The 22,323-nt window shown below is 33.1% G+C and overlaps 2 protein-coding genes across 10 annotated transcripts in view; one reads left to right on the forward strand and one right to left on the reverse strand.

Annotated features, from left to right (window-relative positions):
- The window catches only part of LOC125057956 (peripheral plasma membrane protein CASK), a 201,849-nt gene extending 194,867 nt beyond the window's left edge, over positions 1-6,982 (forward strand). For 3 of the 6 annotated variants that reach the window (XM_047661920.1, XM_047661921.1, XM_047661925.1), the window contains 6 exons: positions 976-1,020; positions 1,383-1,502; positions 1,914-2,024; positions 3,509-3,616; positions 5,035-5,210; positions 6,391-6,982. In XM_047661920.1, the coding sequence (XP_047517876.1) occupies positions 976-1,020; positions 1,383-1,502; positions 1,914-2,024; positions 3,509-3,616; positions 5,035-5,210; positions 6,391-6,570 (740 nt within the window). In that variant the 3' untranslated portion in view covers positions 6,571-6,982. The remainder of the gene's footprint in view (positions 1-975; positions 1,021-1,382; positions 1,503-1,913; positions 2,025-3,508; positions 3,617-5,034; positions 5,211-6,390) is intronic. The other 3 variants (XM_047661922.1, XM_047661924.1, XM_047661926.1) reach the window with 1 other exon arrangement.
- Positions 6,983-11,510: 4,528 nt separating this feature from the next.
- On the reverse strand, positions 11,511-22,132 carry LOC125057961. 4 transcript variants are annotated; one of them, XM_047661931.1, is made up of 9 exons: positions 21,987-22,132; positions 21,566-21,778; positions 20,945-20,990; positions 20,613-20,690; positions 20,162-20,233; positions 19,585-19,683; positions 18,044-18,127; positions 15,982-16,361; positions 11,511-11,963 (listed from the first exon to the last, which is right to left on the reverse strand). In XM_047661931.1, exons 1-9 carry the CDS (start codon positions 21,996-21,998, stop codon positions 11,784-11,786), a joined length of 1,164 nt encoding a protein of 387 aa, XP_047517887.1. In that variant the 5' UTR covers positions 21,999-22,132; the 3' UTR covers positions 11,511-11,783. The 4 variants fall into 4 exon arrangements, with proteins under 4 accessions (XP_047517887.1, XP_047517888.1, XP_047517889.1 ...); XM_047661932.1 differs by lacking the exon at positions 18,044-18,127; XM_047661933.1 differs by lacking the exon at positions 21,987-22,132 and having other exon boundaries at positions 20,945-21,043; positions 21,566-21,693.
- Between the last annotated feature and the right edge of the window lie 191 nt (positions 22,133-22,323).

Below are 22,323 nucleotides of genomic sequence, written 5' to 3' on the forward strand. Positions count from 1 at the left end.
AATCAGAATCCAAAACAAAAAACAAAGTTTAGGCTATTATACCTGTTAACTATTCGGAAAAAATATATAATAGAAATAAAAATTAGTAATTGCAAGAAGTATCAAGACAATAAATCATACTAACCTAAGAAATTCAATGACATTCTGTGTTGCCATCCGAAAGTTAATAATTCAATTATCTTCTTTCATTAGCCAGACTCTAAACGATTCAATAACTGTCATTTAAAAGATCAGTAAATCTTGTTACTTTACCAAACAATAGCCTGCGTGTTTTTCTGTCAAATTGTTTTAATGCTATGATAAAAAGAGACAGTATTATATGCACTTTTGAAAAAATCCGAGGATTGCTCGATTTGTCTAAATGTTGACCAATTTTAGGCGACGCTTTCCGTGATTAAATTATTATCATTTGGTATATTTGCTATAAATTATATATAATTTTATTAAATTCATGTTATAATTCAAGATTTACTAGTAAACCCGAAGATATGGGTTATCAATAGCATAGACCAGGAAATGGCCTTAAATATAGAGTAATTAGGAGGCTAAAACATGGTTGAATAGTCTTGAAATACCCAACCGATTTTCTCTTGGGAAATGTTTTTCTATTTATAATCGCAGCATAATACGATAACAAGTATAAGGCTAAGTTAATGAATATTAATTTTATCGCGGTAATTTCGTCTTTAATTAGTCTAAATGACATAAAAACTAAATTATCTTGATGTGTGTCCTTTCGTGTTATTCCGATTTACTTTTTAAACCTGGCCAGTATTTTTAGACAGATTAAAAAAAAACTTTTAAAATACAAAACTATTCTATTTTTAAAATTATATTCCTGGCTATCTCATATTTAAAAAAAGAAATGCATATCGAATAAAAACATTTCCCAAGATTATTGTAGTTGCCATATATGCCGTTGTCGAATCCATGCCAAGTTGTTTGCATGACTGTGTTGTAATGTTATGCCGCTAGGAGCTGACGGATGCGTCTCTCACACCGACGGATGTGAGAATACAGGTAATTCATTGTATTATTATACCGAAACTAAGATTTACGACTGTATTTTGTAACAAGCTTTTTATATTACCAATAGTAGTTGCTGCGTTGATTTTCTATTGAAAATAATACCTGGAAATTACCACTAATATTTATTATTTTAATGGATAATGGAAAGATTGATTGTAATTGGTGCAAACCGTTTGAGATGTCTTCTTAGAAACAGTCGCACAGCGGCCGATGCAAATCTGACAGCTTTTTGCGCGCGCAAAGTACACGGCGCATTGGTGTTGTCACAGATTATACATAATTATTTAAAGAAATTTAATATAAAAACAATTTTCTTAATAGGCTCCGCCACATAATTAGTTAATTTGTTTCAGTGAACTGTTCAATATTTGGTCGGAAGAAGAAACAAGCTAAAGACAAATACTTAGCAAAACACAATGCTGTCTTCGACCAACTCGATGTGGTGACATATGAAGAAGTCGTTAAATTACCAAGTAAGTTTTTAAATTATAGTAAAGGGCTAGAATACACTATTGAAAATTGCGAATGCTTGATTGTGATTGGTCAACGTTTCTAGACCAATCATATGCCAGCAACACGATTCGATTTTTAAAAGTACAATAAATATGAATGTGCCTAAAGCCGATGTTTCTTTTTTTTATTTAGATTTCGTAACCAGCCAGAAACCAAAACAAGTTTTAAGAGCGTATTTGTCAAACGTATTTTTTTTCTTTTTTATCCATATTTTGTTTATTACAATAAGCGAAATTTTTAATATATTGTTGTTTAATGGGTACAGAAGGTTAATCAACAGTTTATAGTAAAAACTATTCCTAATTTTAATCCTTCATAAAATTCTTTGTTTAAATTGAAATTTTAATAAAAACATTTTAAACAATTTTTAGCGTTCCAACGCAAAACTATAGTACTCCTTGGCGCGCACGGAGTGGGACGCCGTCACATAAAGAACACGCTTATTTCTCGTCACCCGGACTTGTACGCCTACCCAATACCACGTAAGTATTGAAAACTCCCAATCAAAACTGAAAAAATATATTAATTAAAAAAAAAATTGATATTGTGTAATTGTGATGTACCTATGAGGTACAGGACCATAGAGAAGAGAAGATATATCTATCTAAAGTTCTTATTCCAATGTATCTCAAGTCGCAATCCCGTCTTAAGTTAGATTGACATTCTAGAACCCACCTGTAACGCACCGTCTTGTGTTTATTATCTCCTCTGTAGATGGCCAGTCTCAATAAAGATTTTCGGCTTTGGCCAATTCCCTGTCTCAGTTGAATCAGTCGAGAATTCCTATCTACACAAATGACAATAAATTACGTGGCGTTCAAACGGCTCAAAAAAATCCGACGAAATGTAATTTGTTTTTATTCAATAAAATTGTTCTCTTATACGTTATTCAATACTATCAACGTTATATGTCATAGATATACAATTCAAAAACCCACTCGCAAATTCAAGTACTTTATTTAAAGCTTTTTGAAATTTTTAATATTGAAATTCAACTGAAATTTAAAAAAACTCAAAGTTCCATTGAAAGAATATCAATGGTTGAAACAGTTTATGTTGCAACATTCCATGCAAGACATGAATACAAGAAAATACGAATTTGTTGACAAATATTACAGTTTTAATTAACAATACATATTTATTTAAAAAATGCAAGCAATTGTGAAATACATGAGCTCGGGGAAAAAGAGGACGTAATGACAATAATACGAAAAGGAATGATTAGTTCAGTGTTTCAAAGCGTGGGGCCCACGCCCAACAAGGGGGCTATTTGATTTTTGGGGGGGGAAGGGCACACTGCAACTGAAGCTAACCAAATTGAAACCTAATAATAAATCTCTGTGCAGCAAGCATGAAGCGCAAAGATCTCACGAAAATAATTAATAAATATAGAACAATCATTTTACGGTTGTTAATAACAGGCTTTAATTTTTAACATATTGCCAAAAACCCTATCATTTTCGCTCGTTCAAGTCACGTTTCCACTCACTGAATTTATTAAATATGGGCACCGCTACACGCGAAAAACGTTGAACTAATGTTGATTACCGCTATGACGGCCGTCATGCAAATGACACTATTTGACATTACGGTGACACTTAACGTTCTCTAGAAAACCTACTCCGATGTTATTTATAGACAACGATTGGGTGAACGTCACCCAACGTTAAATTACGACCGTTAGATAACGGCACCTCTTTTCTAGAAAACCTAAGCTAAGGCAAGCCGGTTTCGTTACGATGTTTTCCTTCACCAATCGAGCGAATGTTAAATTCACACATAGAATGAAACTATTGGTGCACAGCCGGGGATTGAACCTACGACCTCAGGTATCAGAGTCGCAAGCTGAAGTCTAGGTCAACACTGCTGTGCGTCCATAATTATATATATGGTTACATATATCGTAGAAACAATAGAATATGTTTAATATGCCGTTTAAATAGTTGTATATTTTCAATTATACCAGATACAACACGCCCCCCGAGAGCCGACGAAGAGAACGGAAGACATTATTACTTCGTGTCCCACGACGAAATGATGGCGGACATCGCGGCTAATGAATATTTAGAATACGGTATGAATAAGTTTTATATTGATTTCTAATGTGTTATTGACAATGTGACCGTAAATTATTTAACTGCTACTAAAAATAGCACGTATAAATTTTAATCAAATACCATAAAAAATACTTTCAACGGCACATTGCGACGTGAATTTTTAAAGTGATAACTTCTTATGGGATAAACCGCTTCGTTACGTAACGCGTTACGGCGCCACTCAGACAGAGACACAGACTCCTGCCTCACTCTTACTCGCAGCGCTATCCATATTTCGTACAGACGAAATCTCTCTCTACTCAGTGTTTAGTGTGCGTTAAGGCCGATTTACATTATCTTAGTGTTTAGGAGAGTGCTTTAGTACAACTTGAAAGGCAAGTTCTTTAGCGTAGCGTTTACATGTTTCAACTAAAGTACTATCCTAAAGCACTCTGCTAAACACTAAGATAATGTAAATCGGCCCTTAGAGATTTACTGATGACAGTGAGCATATTATAACAATCACCGTTTAGGAAAGTGATTTAAAAAAATTATGAATGAAGATGATCCTCGGAACTTTCCAGAATGTAATATTATAGTTCAACATAATTAAGTTATCAATTCCGAGATGCACATTTTTATAATATGGGGCAAACGGTCACTTAACATCACCGGATGTTAAGCGATACCACCCTTGGACACTCTAATAGCAGAGGGCTCGCGAGTGCGTTGCCGGTCTTTTAAGAATTGTTTCGGGAATAAATCTAGGTCTTTTTTACTTAACTCTTTTTATGTTTGTCAAGAAAAAAACTTTCTTGTTATTCAGGTCGCGTTTCCACACTATATAAATTTATAAATCAATTTTCAATTCAAACCAATGCTTGATATAAGCGCTAGCAAACAACTTTTCTAGGATCTCGCCTAACCTCTTATTAGCTATTATAGTCAGGGTTGAATAAAATACATTGATTGGTACTTATTTTTATTGATACTCGTACCTACTTGAAGTCCTACCCATCTTACATACAGCACTAAATAGGTAGTTTATGTAATATTTCACCAAACAGAGAAACAATAAACACTAAAATGCGCATTCCAGCGAGGTTCGCAGATATTTCCGACGGCTTGTACTTATGCATTAAAAAAAACCAGCGGCACTTCAAGCTTTTTAGGTCTGGGCCTCAGATTTCTGTGTCCGTTCCATGATCATTTGTCAAATGGGTGATCAGCCTCCTGTGCCTGACACAAACCGTCGACTTTTTGGATCTAAGGCAAGCCGGTTTCCTCACGACCTTCGAGGGGATGTTAAATGCACACATACACAGAAATTCCATTTGTGCACAGCCGGGGATCGAACCTACGATCTCAGTGATCAGACTCGCACGTTGAAGCCACTAGGCCAACACTGCCTCACCACTTTTTCATTTATGTATTCTAAATTTTTAACTAAACACAGGCACACACGAAGACGCAATGTACGGCACGAAACTGGAAACAATACGTCGAATCCACTCTGAGCGACGTATAGCTATTTTGGACGTTGAGCCTCAAGCGCTTAAGATCTTACGCACCGCGGAGTTCGCTCCTTACGTCGTGTTCATTGCTGCACCGCCTCTCAATAACGTTGCGGATGTGAGTATTCAATTTGTTCATTTATATGAAATTAAAAAAAAAATTAAAAGATTACTATGGTTCTTTATTTAAAAATAATGTTTTTTTTTTAAATATTCTGTGCCTTAAGTACTTTATTATAGAACTGTTTTGTGGATTAAAATGGTTCTTTATTTAAAAATTAATGTTTTTTTAATATTCTGTGCCTTAAGTACTTTATTATAGAACTGTTTTGTGGATTAAAATGGTTCTTTATTTAAAATTAATGTTTTTTTAATATTCTGTGCCTTAAGTACTTTATTATAGAACTGTTTTGTGGATTAAAATGGTTCTTTATTTAAAATTAATGTTTTTTTAATATTCTGTGCCTTAAGTATTTTATTATAGAACTGTTTTGTGGATTAAAATGGTTCTTTATTTAAAATTAATGTTTTTTTAATATTCTGTGCCTTAAGTACTTTATTATAGAACTGTTTTGTGGATTAAAATGGTTCTTTATTTAAAATTAATGTTTTTATAATGTTCTGTGCTTAAGTACTTTATTATAGAACTGTTTTGTGGATTAAAATGGTTCTTTATTTAAAATTAATGTTTTTTTAATATTCTGTGCCTTAAGTACTTTATTATAGAACTGTTTTGTGGATAAAATGGTTCTTTATTTAAAATTAATGTTTTTTTAATATTCTGTGCCTTAAGTACTTTATTATAGAACTGTTTTGTGGATTAAAATGGTTCTTTATTTAAAATTAATGTTTTTTTAATATTCTGTGCCTTAAGTACTTTATTATAGAACTGTTTTGTGGATTAAAATGGTTCTTTATTTAAAATTAATGTTTTTTTAATATTCTGTGCCTTAAGTACTTTATTATAGAACTGTTTTGTGGATTAAAATGGTTCTTTATTTAAAATTAATGTTTTTTTAATATTCTGTGCCTTAAGTACTTTATTATAGAACTGTTTTGTGGATAAAATGGTTCTTTATTTAAAATTAATGTTTTTTTAATATTCTGTGCCTTAAGTACTTTATTATAGAACTGTTTTGTGGATTAAAATGGTTCTTTATTTAAAATTAATGTTTTTTTAATATTCTGTGCCTTAAGTACTTTATTATAGAACTGTTTTGTGAATAAAAAAGGTTCTATATTTAAAAATTACTAAACGAATAAAATTGCAACCACTAAATACCCGTTTTTGTTTTCAGTACGACGGCTCGCTAGAAGTACTAGTACGCGAGTCCGAGCAGTTACGTCGGACGTACGGGCACTATTTCGACCTGTCCATAGTGAATAATGACATTGACGACACTTTGGCCCAGCTGGAAGCCGCGTTGGGTCGTTTGCGATCCACTCCCCAATGGGTCCCCGTCTGCTGGGTGTATTGACCAACCGACTGCTATTTGTGAATGGACGAATTCCGATTTTAAGTTCACCGATATGTTGACGGCCCATCACCGAATGGACCGTCGAAATGACAGTGAACTTGCGCTTGCGACGTATAACGGAACGTGTTTTTGACGTTTGTGTTGGATTTTTTATCTTCAGATAGTTTAGATTTTTTAATTTATTTTTATAGGTTCTTTGTGATAATCATTTATTTATTTGTATGTTTATTGCGTTTTAAAACGTTCCGTTATAATGTGGATTGATTAAATGTTGAAGAGACAGTTAAAAAAAGGTTGTTTAAAGTAATGGATACTTGAATATTTCAAAGTGTTAAATCATATGAATTTTTTTCGATACTTTCACATTTATAACATAAATATCTTGAGCAAAGTTAGATTGCTTGTTAAAAAGTATTTTTTTTGGAGAACTTAAATTTCTGAACGTTTCAGAAAAAAATTGCTCAAAAAATTTATTGGCACAGATAACAGCGAATTTTTTTGTTGAATTATTAATCTGTTATGAATTATATCACGAATTTTTAGACGTAACATGTATTTGACAAAATATTGTGGTATTAAAAAGACATCTTAGATACTTAATCCTATAGTAATATTTATTATAGATTACATATGTACTTAATAGTACATAAAAACATTGCTAGGCCGTATTGCACATCGTTAGAAAGAGACAACCAAGGTTTTGAAGAATGTTATCTCAGTCACACATTCATATCATACATGTAATACATCGGTACTCCGTAACTTCTAAAATTTCAATGTATTGGAAACGCCGGCGCAGGAAGGCCTTTTGATCGAATTTACTAGAACCACTGTCGCCGCTTGAATTCCTATTGCAATTTCTTTTCAAAGCATTTATGTCTCATTCGTATTGACAGGCGCTACTGCAATTTGAATCAGTTCCAAAAAAATCAACAATATTTTTGGAACAACTGATTTTGAAAACGGGAACTATTACGGCTAGAACGGGTATTAATTGAGCAATTAAAATACCCTATTACACGTTAATTTAATAAAAGCCTTTTCGCAAAAGACCCTTGCAACTTCTTTTCGACCTCAGTTGAGCTATTGACTACTAAATATTACATGCAGTCTTCGTAATATAGTAATCGCTTATCACCTTCTCACCAAAATGTGCCAAAAGTATCGGCGTATTCGAGCACGAGTTTATCATTTTAATCGAAAAAAACGTGAAAATTAAATGACTTTTAGAACAATGTACATAATTTAGTAGGTTAATTAGATAAAATACAAAATCTTTAGAGAGTAGCGGATGTTTACTTCGAAAATAATATAAGTATATCCTATTATAGATAATGTATTAAATGATGTATTTCAACTGTCAAATACACTAAAGATAACCTAAATCTTTCAAATAAATATCCCACAATTTATAGTTTATTGAAAAAACAATTCTATTTGAAAATTGATTTGATTTTTTAGGTTCTTAATTTAAAAATGTTTGGCGAGTTGAAAGTCATCAATTCAAAATATCACAAATTGTAGAATACACAGGGTTGCAAGAAAATGAATATAAGTATTTATTCCTTTTAATTTCAATGCAAAGAGGTTTCTCGATCGTAGCTGTTTATTTCAAATCAACTTAACACCTATTGGGAGTTATTATTCTACACTTAGGGTCTGTTTCACAATGTATGGATAAAGTCCCAAATAGCTATGCAACATATAAATTATTTGGAAGATAAATTGTGCTATTTGACATTCATCGGACTCATAGCTTATGATGGACTTTATGTGACGAAGAGCGCTATCTGACAGTCGTGAAACTCAACAATAGTGTTTATCGTACCAATAAGTAATAAATAGCTAATTTGGAACTTATGTAGAACTTAGTACATTGTGAAACAGACCCTAATTGTTTTTTTTTTCACTCTTGCACTGCATTCCTGTACATATTATTAACTTGTAGTGAATTTTACTCTACAGACTCTCACTATTTCACTATTTTATATTTAAGTATAATGTATAGGTAGAGTATATAAAAAAATAACCGTTTTACTGTTGATATTTCAACATTATCGAGCAGGTGTATGAAATATAATTTGCTCAATAATTCATATGAATTTCGACGATAAAATTTTGATATAGTTATGTTCATGTTATATTGTATACATTTTGAATCTAAAACGTAGATAAGTTATAGTATTATTTACTATATATACATATATATAATACATTTTGTAACCAAGCTCGGTGAACTATTTACATATATAATCATAAGTAGTAATCATATTAAATAAATACCTTCATTAATGGATATAATATGTATGTATTAGGAACTTTTTAAATTTCCTATACATCAAAACAATATAATTGCTACGAGGCGTTTTTAAAAAGAAATGAATAATCAAAAAAGCTTTCTGTAAAATACACAATTCATAACAATTATTTATGTTTTGAATATGGAATAACTATAACGAAAACTGAATCAATTTTGAAATCGCTGATAGGTCAAGTTGTGACGTCACGATCTTGGGGTGAATGACCTCTTGATCGCCACGTGGAATGCGGTAAAGCAAATTTAAAATACTTGAACTAACATAATAATATAAAATTAACATGTTTATGCATAAGTTCACGGGGTCTTGTTACTTAGAAAATTAACCATGTTTTCATTAGGTTTATTTGTCTTAAATATTTGTAGGTTAAGGTGAATCTATAGAGAATGTATGTAGTTAAATTAATCATAAATGATATTGAGTAATTAAGATAATATTAGTGAGATGCGATGAATGAAAGTCATTGAATAATTTGTTTCATATTTTAGTGTTGCTATATTTGAAATTATTTTATGTCTTCATGTAGTGTAAGCACATACCTACCAATGCAAAGTTTATTTCTATTATAAATGTATGATATTTTAATGTTATTCATCGGTTGTTTTACATAGATTTTACTTCTATTGAAATTTTTATTGTAGCTTCTTTATCAATATTTAGGTGTACTTATATAAAATATCACGAACGAGTGGGATTAAGTACACGTACTCATTGATAAATTGGCCATAGTCAATAATAAAGTTATTAAATCAATGTTGCCATTGTTTATATAGTACATTAAAATATTTTACTTATTTAGATAAATCATTTCTTGCAAAGCATGATTTTTATTACAGAGTTAAGTAGAGTAAAGAGTTGAGTCACAGACTACAATTAGGTTTTTTTAAAACTGTGAATAGGTTTATGTGATATGTCCATACACAAAAGTCAAAGGGCTGTACTAACTTACGTTAGTAACAAAGCGCCCTTATTAATTGGTATCTCTTGACTTTTAGTTCATATAATTTTAATTGTGCTTTTATTATGATTCATTTCTCTTGACTTCCGTTTTAATAAAATTCATGCAACATAACTGCGTAGAAATAAAATTTAGTACCAGAATTTTTCAATATGGCGTCGAGAAAAATGAATCGTGTGTCATCCATTCACCCACCAAATACATTCCATCGTCTTTGTTATAGATAGAATAGGAGTTATTTTAAATTATAGTTATTTTTAAATTATTTTTTGTCATTTGTTAATATTTATCTTTATCCTTAAATTATTCTACCCAAAGAAATTATTATTGAAAATTAAAATTGAACGTTTAATCAGAGAGAAACTAATGTTGCAATAAATTAAATAGTTACCTATTAATTTTAATTGATAGTTAATTGTAAAGCCAGTTTGAACTTAACTTGGCGCTTAAGTCATTTTATCTTTGATCTGGTTCATTCTGGTTCATCGTGCAATGAACGAAAATTGTAAGACAATTAAAATAGATTTTTGTTTCAATTACAACTAATGACGACTGAAGTAAAATCTTATTATAACTGTTAAAATTTAATAAATCGCACAAAATATTATTTGTTTTATTCAACTTTATTGTTCTTCATCCCTAAGGGACTCATCATTAGAAAGTTTGTTTGGATTGTGGTATGGTTAATTTATGGCATAAAATGCAGGGCGTAAGAAATATTAAAAAGAGCGATACTTAGGGTCTGTTTCACAATGTACCGATAAGTTCCAAATTAGCTATTTATTACTTATTGGTAGGATAAAAACTATTGTTGCGTTTCACGACTGTCAGATAGCGCTATTCGTCACATAAAGTCCATTATAAGTTATGAGTCGATGAAGTGTCAAATAGCACAATTTATCTTCCAAATAACTTATGTGTTTCATAGCTATTTGGTACTTTATCTATACATTGTGAAACAGACCCTTAAACTACCAAAAATACTTGAAAATGCCATGTAATGTCAATATTGTCGATAAAGCATATTGTATTATAGAATCTTGCAAGAAAAGACTTATAAACAGTAAGTTAGTGAGAAAAATTAACGAATACGCATGCCTTTTTTCTTTATGGGATGCATGCAAAAACAAGATTTCTAAGATACAAACGTTACAAAATAAATTAATAAAGCATTATTTAGATACAATTTTTTTAACACCTACTAATAAAATTAATTAAGAAACCAAAATTATGATGGTCAAACAACTATATGTTTATAGCACCTGTACCTTAATTATCAAATTTTGAATAACTCGCCATAGTAGCTTATCATTTAGTTCCATAGACCTATTTCTTATTAGGAAAATAGTTGATCAACCTTCTGTCACACGCCATTGACTTGGGTCTAAGGCATGGTTTCCTCACAATGTTTTCGTTACCGTACAAGCGAGTGTTAAATGCGTAGAAACACACACATTCAATTTTGACATCTGTCAAAAGCGTATTGGATACGGACATGCGTCATAAGTCTTAAACTCCCTCAAAACAAAAAAACATATAATTCGATTTTCAGTTTCATTTATTAAATATGTTTATAATATGTTTCATTTATTTATTAATAATATATAACGAGGCAGCTATAGCTAAACTCCAATTTGCTACAGACTATAAAAATTACAGAGTACTTTACTTTTCTATTCTTTATTAAGTTCTTATATCACAATACAAGTCACAATTATAGGAACGCCGACAGACGCCCAATTTCACTTCGCTGTCACATTAAAGTGTTCGATTCCTGAGAAAGGCCAGCTACCCAAGAATATAACAATATTTTTATTGTATACTTTTTTATACGAAAATATCTCTTAGGAGTCCCGTCATATTACAATAAGGAAATAAAATATATTTTTCACTAGAATTTAACCCTGGAGATTACGAACGGCGAGCCCGGTGGTGCGCTAACATAAACCATGCTGAAAGTCAGTAAAATCAGCCAAATTGGTGCTATTATTGAATTGTATGAATTCTCCGAGCACATTTTTGTGCGTCTCATATGAAATTTGAGTTTCCGAATCCACTCCATCGAGCAAAGTGTCGGAAACGACTTCTTCGTTTTCAATGTCATCGATATTAGGTTCCTGCAATAAATGTGTACCTTAAAACTCTTTGACGTGTATTCGTTAATTTTGGAATGGAATCCATTTTAAAATTATAAATTCGAAACTGTCTGCTACGCAATCACATCTAAACTGAACTGATTTAAATGAAATTTGGCACAGCCTTGCGATTCTGTAACTCACACAGCAGTTTACACAGCGGCGGTCGCGCTCAAATCAGTCATTTTACGATTTGGCATTCTGGTAAACAATAAACTACAAGCTCCCTCCTTATCAGAATAGCAAATCGTAAAATGAATGCTTCACGACTGATTTGAGCGCGACCACCGCTGCGAAAACCGCTGTGAGAGTTCGAAAAGTGAGTTACAGAATCGCAAGACTGAGAAAGGACACTAATTTTAATGGGAAAAAGGCTGTAAGGGGTTGTAATGGGGGATGAATGCTTGTATAAAAATTACGTCTGTTTAAAAGTTTGTTGATTGAAACCTTTTTAAGGCTTTAATTTATTTTGTAATCCTACCGCTAACATAGATTATATACAACAAAAATCAATTATACTATACATCTAGCCACAGACGGAATACATAATATATAGAAAATCTTCAAACATTTATGAAAGAATAGGAAAATTTTGATTACATAATATAATAACGTTAGGTAGAAGAATTTTGTCTAATTACGTTATATTTAAGTATTTCCAAATATTAGCTTTTTAAGCATGTGAGCCCAACAAAATCAGTTCAGTACTTTAAGATGTGGTATGAATGTGATGGGTATTTTTTTTATTTTTTTTTTTTAACGTCAGGAAATGCTTTTACGCATATCCCTGCTGAATTTTACTCCAGCAGGGATTATGTGGGACTCAGACATAATATTTACACACCTACCCACTAAAACCTGACGGATGCCTTCGGCTCGCCAAAGGGCGGAGGCAGGTAACAGCTGTGCCCTATCCTTACCCCCGCCAAACGCGAATGCCACAATATCAACGTGACTCCTCCCACGAACAAATCATCAGCATCTTAACTTAGGGTAGACGTGCGAAAGCACGGCGTCGCTGCCCCAGTCGTCGTTTTCTTACCGGCGGAGCATCAGAATTGTTTTCGCGCTGGCGCTCCGCATTCTCTTTCTCAGTCATGACGGCCTCACAAAAAGCCTTGAAGGCATTCCAGGGGCCGTCATTGTCAGCTTCCACCATTCTTTGGATAATTAGTGGAAGCGACAGATTGCCAACAATGCTATCAGCAAGGACCGAGCGAAAGCCGTCCCAAGCCGGACACTCCTCAACAGTGTGCCTCACCGTATCCTCTCTACAGTCACAATGATGACAAGCAGGTGTCGCCTCTCTCCCAACGATTCGATGCAGGTAACTCCCAAAGCATCCATGCCCAGAGAGAACCTGAACGAGCCGATAGGAAAGCGATCCCCACCGTCGGTCCACCCAGTGTTTCAAGAAGGGACGAATAAGATCAACGGTTTGTAAACCAAACCGACATTCACTTAAATCATCCCTCCATTCTAGCAAAATTAGGCGGCGATACTCCTCCTTCCAGACCTTGACTACCTCCAGAGGTGGGTCAAAACCACCACTCCTGGCTTCAGCTCGTCTCCAAAAAATTTCACCCAAAGCCAAAGCTTCCAAATGCCAAGGCGGAGTGGCGGCTATGACACATGCCGCGTCACAGGATACGGTACGGTATGCCCTAGCAATTCTTATGGCAACTTTACGCTGTGACCGTCTCAGTAAAGCCTTGTTGTAAAAAGACAACTTATCTGCCCATATCGGACACCCATAAAGCGCCTTTGCACGCACCACTCCAGCATAAAGGAGCCTATGCCATTACAGTTGAATCAAGCTTGGGTTCCAGGGCAGCAAAATGAGCCTTGAAAGTCCATCGGGCGTCAAGAACCAACCCGAGGTATTTCAACGTCGACTTTAATGCCATATGAACACCATCCACTATTATCTCAGCGCCTCTAGGTGGTGACCTCCTAGCGAAACATATGACATCTGATTTTTGTAGAGCGACTCGAAGACCAAGTTGTCTTATACGAGTCACTACTTCTTCCACTCCAGCAGTAACTAACAAACTCGCCTCCTGATAATTACATCCCTTGGCCGTCACAAGTGTATCATCCGCATAACATATTAAACCTACTCCTGGCATCAGTCTACCTCGAAGGACTGCATCAAATCCAATGTTCCACAAAAGGGGCCCAAGAACAGAACCCTGTGGAACTTCACATCGAACCTGATAGCATCTCCAACCTTCCCGACTTGGATAAATGATCGATCGATCAGAGAGATAAGTTCCTACTACATGACGTAAGTACACAGGCACACCATGATAAAGGAGACCATCCATAATCGCTCTCCAGGGAATAGTATTGAACGCATTCGCAATATCTAGCGAAACCGCCAACACAACCCCACCCCCAGAGACAGTTTCTTCGCACAAGTCCCTTAACTTAGCTAAAGCGTCAATTGTAGAGCGAGCACGCCGAAAACCGAATTGAGTATCAGACAGATTTGGACCAATAATCTGAAGATGCTTCTCGAGGCGCGAGACAATTATTCGCTCAAACAGTTTGCCCACCTCAGGAAGTAAAACAATAGGTCGATAGGCCGAAGGTGAATCTACCGGTTTCCCTAACTTCCTAAGAAGAAGCAATTGTCCAACTTTCCAGCTATTAGGGAATATGCCTTTCCTCAAAAGATCAGAAAGGAGATCTCGAAATCTGTTAAATAAGCCATTATTAAGAGATTGCGCCCAAACCGTTCCATGCAATCCATCTGGACCAGGAGCGGTTTTTTTGTTTTGAATTTTAAAAACACCAGCCCCTAACTCACCCTCTGACACCTCAGGAATATCTTCTGAATGATCGAAGTCAACATTAATAAAAGGAGTAGAATCACAAGGAAACAACGATGTAACAACCATCCCCAGAAACGTCGGCTCCATTGTGGATGTTAGCGGCGGCCTCCAGGGACGGAGTTTACTCATGACAATATTGTACGGTCGCCCCCAAGGATCACGATCCAAAGAGTTCAGGAGCTCCTTCCATGCCCTATCCTTTGCTTCAGCTATTTCCAACCGAAGAGCCCTTTTTGCTTCTTGATAAGAAGTATATAAACTTGCCTCTTCGTCCGGATCACGATAACTGAGATGCCTTCTTCTAAAACGCGTGTAACGGCGACGCGCCTTAACACACTCCATTCGTAGTCGGGCTAGTTCAGATGACCAATGTGATGGGTATAAGGCAAGTATAATATTTTCTGGAATATCTTATAAAAATCACTAAATTGTATTAAATTTTTTAGTTGAAATTTGGCCATACATAAGCTGTCAATAAATAAATAATGTTGTTAATTTAAACTTTCGTTAATAACTTTAACGTCAGTTGTCGAAAAACAACTGTGATTTTTTCAGAAATGAAATTGAAATTTTAACAATGAATTTTTTTTATATATATAATAATAATAGAGGAGCTGACGGGACGACCAAAAAGGTCAGTCTTCGCAGCCCATAGACACCCATTTTTAGTGGGTGCGTTGCCGGCCTTTTAGGGAGGAGTATACTCGATTTTTAAACGTTTGGAGGTCGTATCTCTGAGGGAAGACCCCCACCGGGAGTCGATTCTACAGTTCGCTAGTTCGCAAAATAAAATGCCTTGTGAAACGGACCGTGGATATGTCACCGTAAAATTGTAAAAACCGTTAGATTGTTATCTATCTCGCGAGATTATAAACTGTCGAAAGATTGTGAACCTCAACGAACTGCTTACAAATTAACGTATTATTATTCGGTAGTTATATGAAATTGTTGGGAAGTAAAATTAATCTGTAATTGACCAAAGAAGTTTGAATGATAACTAAGTTAGTGTAGTACAATCTACCGAATAATAATACGTTAAATTGTAAGCAGTACCCTGAGGTTCACAATCTTTCGACAGTTTACAATCTCGCGAGATAGATATCAATCTAACGGTGTTTACAATTTTACGTTAACAGATATATCAATAAATCATCAGAACTTACATCTTCCTCCGGCTTTGAATCAGGCAATTGCAATTTTGCTATAAAGTTCTTCAACGTCTTATTCCCGGGCATAAGAAATGTCTTTTTCAAAAACTTAAAACATTCGGGTTTATACTTCTTAATCGCGAGACACATTAACTTCTCTTTTGTATCAAAGCGATGACCGTTCTTTTTCTTTGGCTGGTGTAATTGCATCCACATGAGTCGTTTGCCCAGTTCTGGTACCCTCTCTGTTAGGGCATCAAACTTTTCTTTTGTTAAATATTTAGATTTTTTAATTTCTTCCTTATAACACGATATTCTTTGCTGTTGTTTCTTAAGCTTTGCTTTTAAAAGGCGGCATTGTTTTCTCAGTGACTTAATTTGTTCATCCTTCGAGTCTGAAAAAATATTTAATATTTTACGCTTTAAAACTATAAGCTGCCCCAAAATTTCTCGCTAAATTAATTAAATACAATTTATTCGTCACAGTTACCTATTTCTAAGACGAATTTATTTTTAAAATTTTACATTAAATTTAAAAGTGAATGTATATTTTTATGTATAAATAAAATCTGTTAAACCGTTAATTACGTGATGACTGGCCATTAAACATATTTAAACCAAATAACTGATTTTCACCTGAATATCGCGTTCATTAATCAAGATTAATTAATTAATTAAATTAATGAAAAGCGATTAATTAAGTCTGTATGTATATTGTATATGATTAAATTACTGCAGTAGAACTACACAATACTTACACCTGGATAATTCTACAATTAAAAACACTAAAAAGAGTGTGTGTACATATGTACACGCGTTAGAAGTTATACTTCTTTGGCGTATGGAAAAAAATAACTAAAATGCAGCATGCAGCAGCATGCATTAACGATAAATATTAAAAATAATCAATAAAATTATTATTAGTAAATACTATCACCGTCGTATATGAAATTGATTTAATAAAAACACCAAAATAATATTTATTTATTCACACTGTTTAATTGTACTGTTACGAAACACGTGTTCTAAATATAAAAATACTAGAATATACGACTTGAACATAGTTATTATCGATTTTCATGCCACCTAGAACTAACTTCATTCTGTTAATTTTGTGTAACGGTGCGCGCGCATCGTAAAATTTCACTCTCATCAATTTTTCATAACGCGCCTAAAGTAGTATAACTTCAAAAAATAATAAAAAAACATATTGCGAAGGAAGGTCTACTGTTCCTTTAACCTAAAGGGAGGATACTCGACTTGTCTAACCACTGACTGGCCCGAAGGTTCCAGTGGCTAAGGTAGAGAAGATGTACATAATATGCTTAGTCGGAATAACTTTAATGGCGCGTTTCATTGTATGACGTCATCGTAGCGATTCGTAGGCAAATATTGTGTCGCTAGTATACGAACATAATATAACTAAAAAAAAATGTGTGCGTGTACTAGGTGTACACACGTAAGAAGTGAAACTTCTTTATGGCCTTATTTTTCGAAAAATGATCTACTATAGGCAATTTAACGAAATTGGTTAAATAAAGTTTAACAAAAGGCTTTTATTATCATAGACATGAATACAAATACAATTATTTCATTTTACCTTATTACTACTAAGATTATTACAGAATTTCATTAATTGTAATAGAATTATTACTATCATTGTTATCGTTATTATATATTTATGTTATTAATGGCTTCGAATCTCTTAGGATCAACCGTGGTAGGGACAAGAAAAAGATGGCGCGTAACCGAAAAACGTGACGATTTGCTACAAAATTTCTCCCATACGTCGATAAAAAATTCATTCTAACGCCGATAAAGAAGTTTGACTTCAAAAAGCAACATGGCGCGTAACCGAAAAACGTGACGATTTGCTACAAATTTTCTCCCATACGTCGATAAAGAACTTTCATTCCAACGCCGATAAAGAAGTTTGACTTCAAAAAGCAACATGGCGCGTAACCGAAAAATGTGACGCGTAACGAAAAAATGTTACACTACATTTTTTTCCAACCCCGATAAAGAAGTTTCACTTCAAAAAACAATTCACAGATGTGTTTTAATTTTGAATACTCACCATTATTAATCCTGTTACACTCGGTTCGAGATTGAATATTTATGATCCTCGCATTTTTAGACATATGTGAAATATTTTTAATACCTGAAAAATTTACGATTTCTTATTAAAAGGTAAAAAAATCTACATAAACACATCTTTACCCTGTCCTTATTGTAATTTAAGTAAAAACCATATGCGACGACATCGTTTAGAACAGCATACCGGTTATATTGACCAAAATCAAAGGTCCCGGCTGAATTCTATTGTATTAGGTACTTAATAACAACGTCATCGGATGTTACGACTATCGGTTTTACGGCCAAATAGTAGTCCCTTCGATGTCGTTGTAACAGATGTTGACTGTATATTATTTTTATTATATTTTAGATCCTAGCTTTAATTGGGATTCATGACTCTTAATTTTTGGATTAGCTTTTAGTTTTTAAATAAATTTTGGTAATTGTAGAAGTTTATTATTTTCTTATGTAGCCAAGTCCACATTTCAAGGATCGTCATGCTCGCTTAAATGTCATTGCTTGTGGCGGCGTCCATGCGTCGGGCTGTCTCTCTCCCTAAAATATGGCGAGGGGGCCGATGGCTGGCCATGCGTCATACTCGTGAACGGGTGCTACTTGTGGTGACTGGTCGTACTTGAATTCGTGTATGCGGTGATGTTAATTATTTCGACTATGTGTTTGCGTGTTGTTCCCACGAGAATGTAAGTGCGTGCTCCTATTTCACCATGCCTCCTGCTGATAGGGGACAAGTCTTTGTTTTTAATTTATGTTATTATTATTAATTACTTAAAATGTCATGTGGAACATGGTGTAATGGTTGCAGCTCCTTACAAACGATGTGTAAAAAAAAAAAAAAACATGGCGATTAAAAAGAGTGGCGGAGACTTTATTGCCAGTTCTTCTCTTCCGTTCTACGCCCTTGATTTGAGAACTGGCAGTAAATGTAAAATTAGAAGCATTAATATTTATTTCATTAATGACGAATCACAAGTGTACATTGTGTTACCTTTGTGAATAAATGATTTTTGAATTTTGAATTTTTTTGAATTGTTATCTGTAATCTTATTTTTGTATTTCTTTTTCCTTACTAGGAAAGAGATCGCTATTTAGCGATCAGACCACACGTTCCCCCCTTAATAAGTTTAATGCCTAAAAAGTCGCGTGAGAACTTTTTGAAATTGATACCTTAGAATCTCAACGAAAACAATACGAGTTATAGCTACTACATGATATCATCTGAAATAAAATTACGTACCTACATATTCTTAATTTTACATCATCACACATCACAGCCAAATTAGTCTTTACTATGTAATTGATTAAATGTATTAAAGTTAGAACTATTTTGGTTATTTCAACTTCGGCTACATTTTTAGTGTAATTGTTTTTATATATTTTTTGTTAGCTGTGGGATTATGAAATAAATAAATAATGTATGTTATATGATTGTATATATGTACTACAGCATCAAATTCTATCAGAACACGTCATATTGAGTCGGTATTTTTATGTTTGAATTTTCTAAATAAATAAAAATCTTACCCGAGTCCACTTCTGAACCAGTTACGATTTGTGAACTTAAACATTGTGGTTGGCGTTTCGTGAGCCGGTTATTGAAATGATTCGAAATAAATGAAATACCTAAAACAAAATGACATATTGTAACATTGACTAAGTAGTCTGTGGAGAAACAGTCGCAGAATTTCGTGTCGTAGCTACTACATTTTGTGTAATGTCATTGTCTGTCACTGTCAAGCTATTACAGTTCGACAGTTTTAATACTTCTTGTAGGGATGTGACGGGAAAATTAATGGATTTTTTATAACCGTTCGAAAAGTTGCATTTTTTTAAAACGGTAAATTTAATTTTTCGACAACAAATAACATTCCTTGTTTACATTTATCGCACAGATGGCGCTGTTGGCCCACATTTTTTACATTGGTTTCATCTAAAACCGCATATTTTATCTGTTTAACTTTAAAAAACAGAGTAAGTAATATAATCGATTTATTAAAAAGCGATTAAATATACAGATAGCCCCAGAGTCTGTTCTTAGAGCTCATAAATTAAAATAATGAGCAAGAGAACAAAAACTATTTTTTTTTATAATTTCACCTACCAGATTCACTTACTTCTTCAATAGCCTCATTTGATAATTCCGAAATCTGCATATTATCACTGATTATTTCATCTGAAATAATTAAGCGGGAATTATATCATTATTATTATTACTACTTAAAAATAATTCAACAAAATATTTTGTTTGTTATTAGCAGTTTAAACAAAATTTCAAAATTAAAAATCTCTGGAACTATTGTTGTACTGAACAACATGATTCAAAATATCTAATGTCGGAGACTTATTATATTTAGATAATGTAAAACAAAGTTAGTGAATAGAGGCCCACAAGACAATTTCATTACTAAAAATATTTTTAAACAGAGGTTTAGAGGTTAAGAACAGTTGAGTTAAGAGTTGTTTAAATAACTAGAAATAACTTTATATTAAATAATGTTAAATATCCACAAACATAAATTTTTTAATCATTTAATATATTTAAAAAGTCTTACATTCAACAGCAACCGTTTCAGGGCAATAATTATCATCTTGCAATTGACAATAGTTGTGATCCACATTTTCATCATTTTCTGTAAAAATATCTGAATATCATTTTAATGGTAAACAGCTAAAAACTGCTTGTCTATTGAAAAGTAACACAATGTTAAAAAACAAAACAAAGTTTAAGTAATTACAGTAGAAAAGCATAAAACATAACTATCATGAAAAGCCGGTATAACTACGCTAGAATTAGTTATATTTAAAGCACATGTTGAGTGAGCATTGCACATGCTGAAGTCATAGATTTGAACCTCTAAAAAAAACTCAATTCCATATTATATACCTGAATGATGTAATAAATTTTGCTTCTTTTCTTGTGGGATTTCCACCTGAGAAGAGACACAAGAAATACCTTCAGAAACACTTTCAAAACTCACGGGATCTGGAATTTCAAAGTAATTTAATTGATTTAAGCTCAAAAAATTTAGTGAATTTTATGGACATGTAACGTTCTTACATCCATCTATGTGACAATATTTAAAAAAAACACTATGCAATGTTGGTAAGTGACATAAAAAGATGATTAATTTAGTTCTAACCCTAAAATAATACAACTTCTTATATCTAATATAACTGTTCTAACCCTAACACAATGTTTTTTGGAAGTACAAACACAAAAATGATATTTTCACTTCCATAATGCGACTTTGGCTTGATATTAATTAACAGGAAGCCCTGTACAACAAATATATATGTATAAATTACTATACCTTAATATTGGCTTTTAAAGTATGTTTATGTTCTTACTTGAATTTGAGAAGCACCAAAAGTAAAAGAAAATAAAAAATAAAAACCTGCCTAATAAACACTATTTAAACATTAACTTGAAAGCTAAGCTATAGCTGTAATTTTTATTAATATTAACTAAATTTAATAATATATTATTAAAAATTCTACTACTTACCAGAGATCTCGAGTGTTGGTATAGCCATATTATTAATTCCATTATAAGGGCAAAAATATTTCTCTTCAAAGTGATAATGACAGACTCTGCAATATTTGTGAATGTAGAAATTATCCAAGTAAAGAATATCACCACCAATTGCATAGACCCAAGATCTAAATCTCTGTAGATCACAAGTGGGGCTTGGAAAGCCATGTAGGATTTTATGTGAATCTGAAAAATGAATTGTATGGTAATTTTTATTTCTGTCTCACATGTGAACTATTATATTTAATTGGAATTTCAGTAAGTGCTTAGAAATTTTGTACCACTAAGTACATACAAAACAGCATGTAATACTATATATATATTAGTTTAGATCCATACTCTCCCAGAGTATTAAAATTTCAAATGACGAAAAGACTTAGTTTTATTTACTTACTTCCACTCTCATGACAACCAGGGTAACAACAACGATCACTGAACGACATATTCACGCCTTTAGAAATATAAAACCTGCAAAAGAATCAGTCTTGTCTTATTTAAAACGATCATTGTTTTTAATATTCTCACAATTTGGTGATCAACTGACGTCCTAGTAGTCATTAATTTATTAATTAATTTGTTTATTTACGTCCGACGTAGTAGCAAACACGCGCACAAAATCACAAATAATACAGTCACAGACTAGATTTTTTAAATTTATTTATTTACATGACAGCTGAGTGAGTAAAGCCGATCAAGACTTTGCCCTGACACAAATGGTTCCTGCAATTACG

Source organism: Pieris napi, chromosome 17 (genome assembly GCF_905475465.1).
Source record: "Pieris napi chromosome 17, ilPieNapi1.2, whole genome shotgun sequence".
In the NCBI taxonomy this organism is placed as follows: domain Eukaryota; kingdom Metazoa; phylum Arthropoda; class Insecta; order Lepidoptera; family Pieridae; genus Pieris; species Pieris napi.

Excerpts from the sequence above, each read along its gene's own strand:
- LOC125057961 (XM_047661931.1), bottom strand. Across the intron at positions 20,991-21,565 it reads ACCAACACTCGAGATCTCTG|GTGGAAATCCCACAAGAAAA; the intron begins GTAAGTAGTAGA and ends GTCTCTTCTCAG. Across the intron at positions 20,234-20,612 it reads TGAAACGGTTGCTGTTGAAT|ATGAAATAATCAGTGATAAT; the intron begins GTAAGACTTTTT and ends TAATTATTTCAG.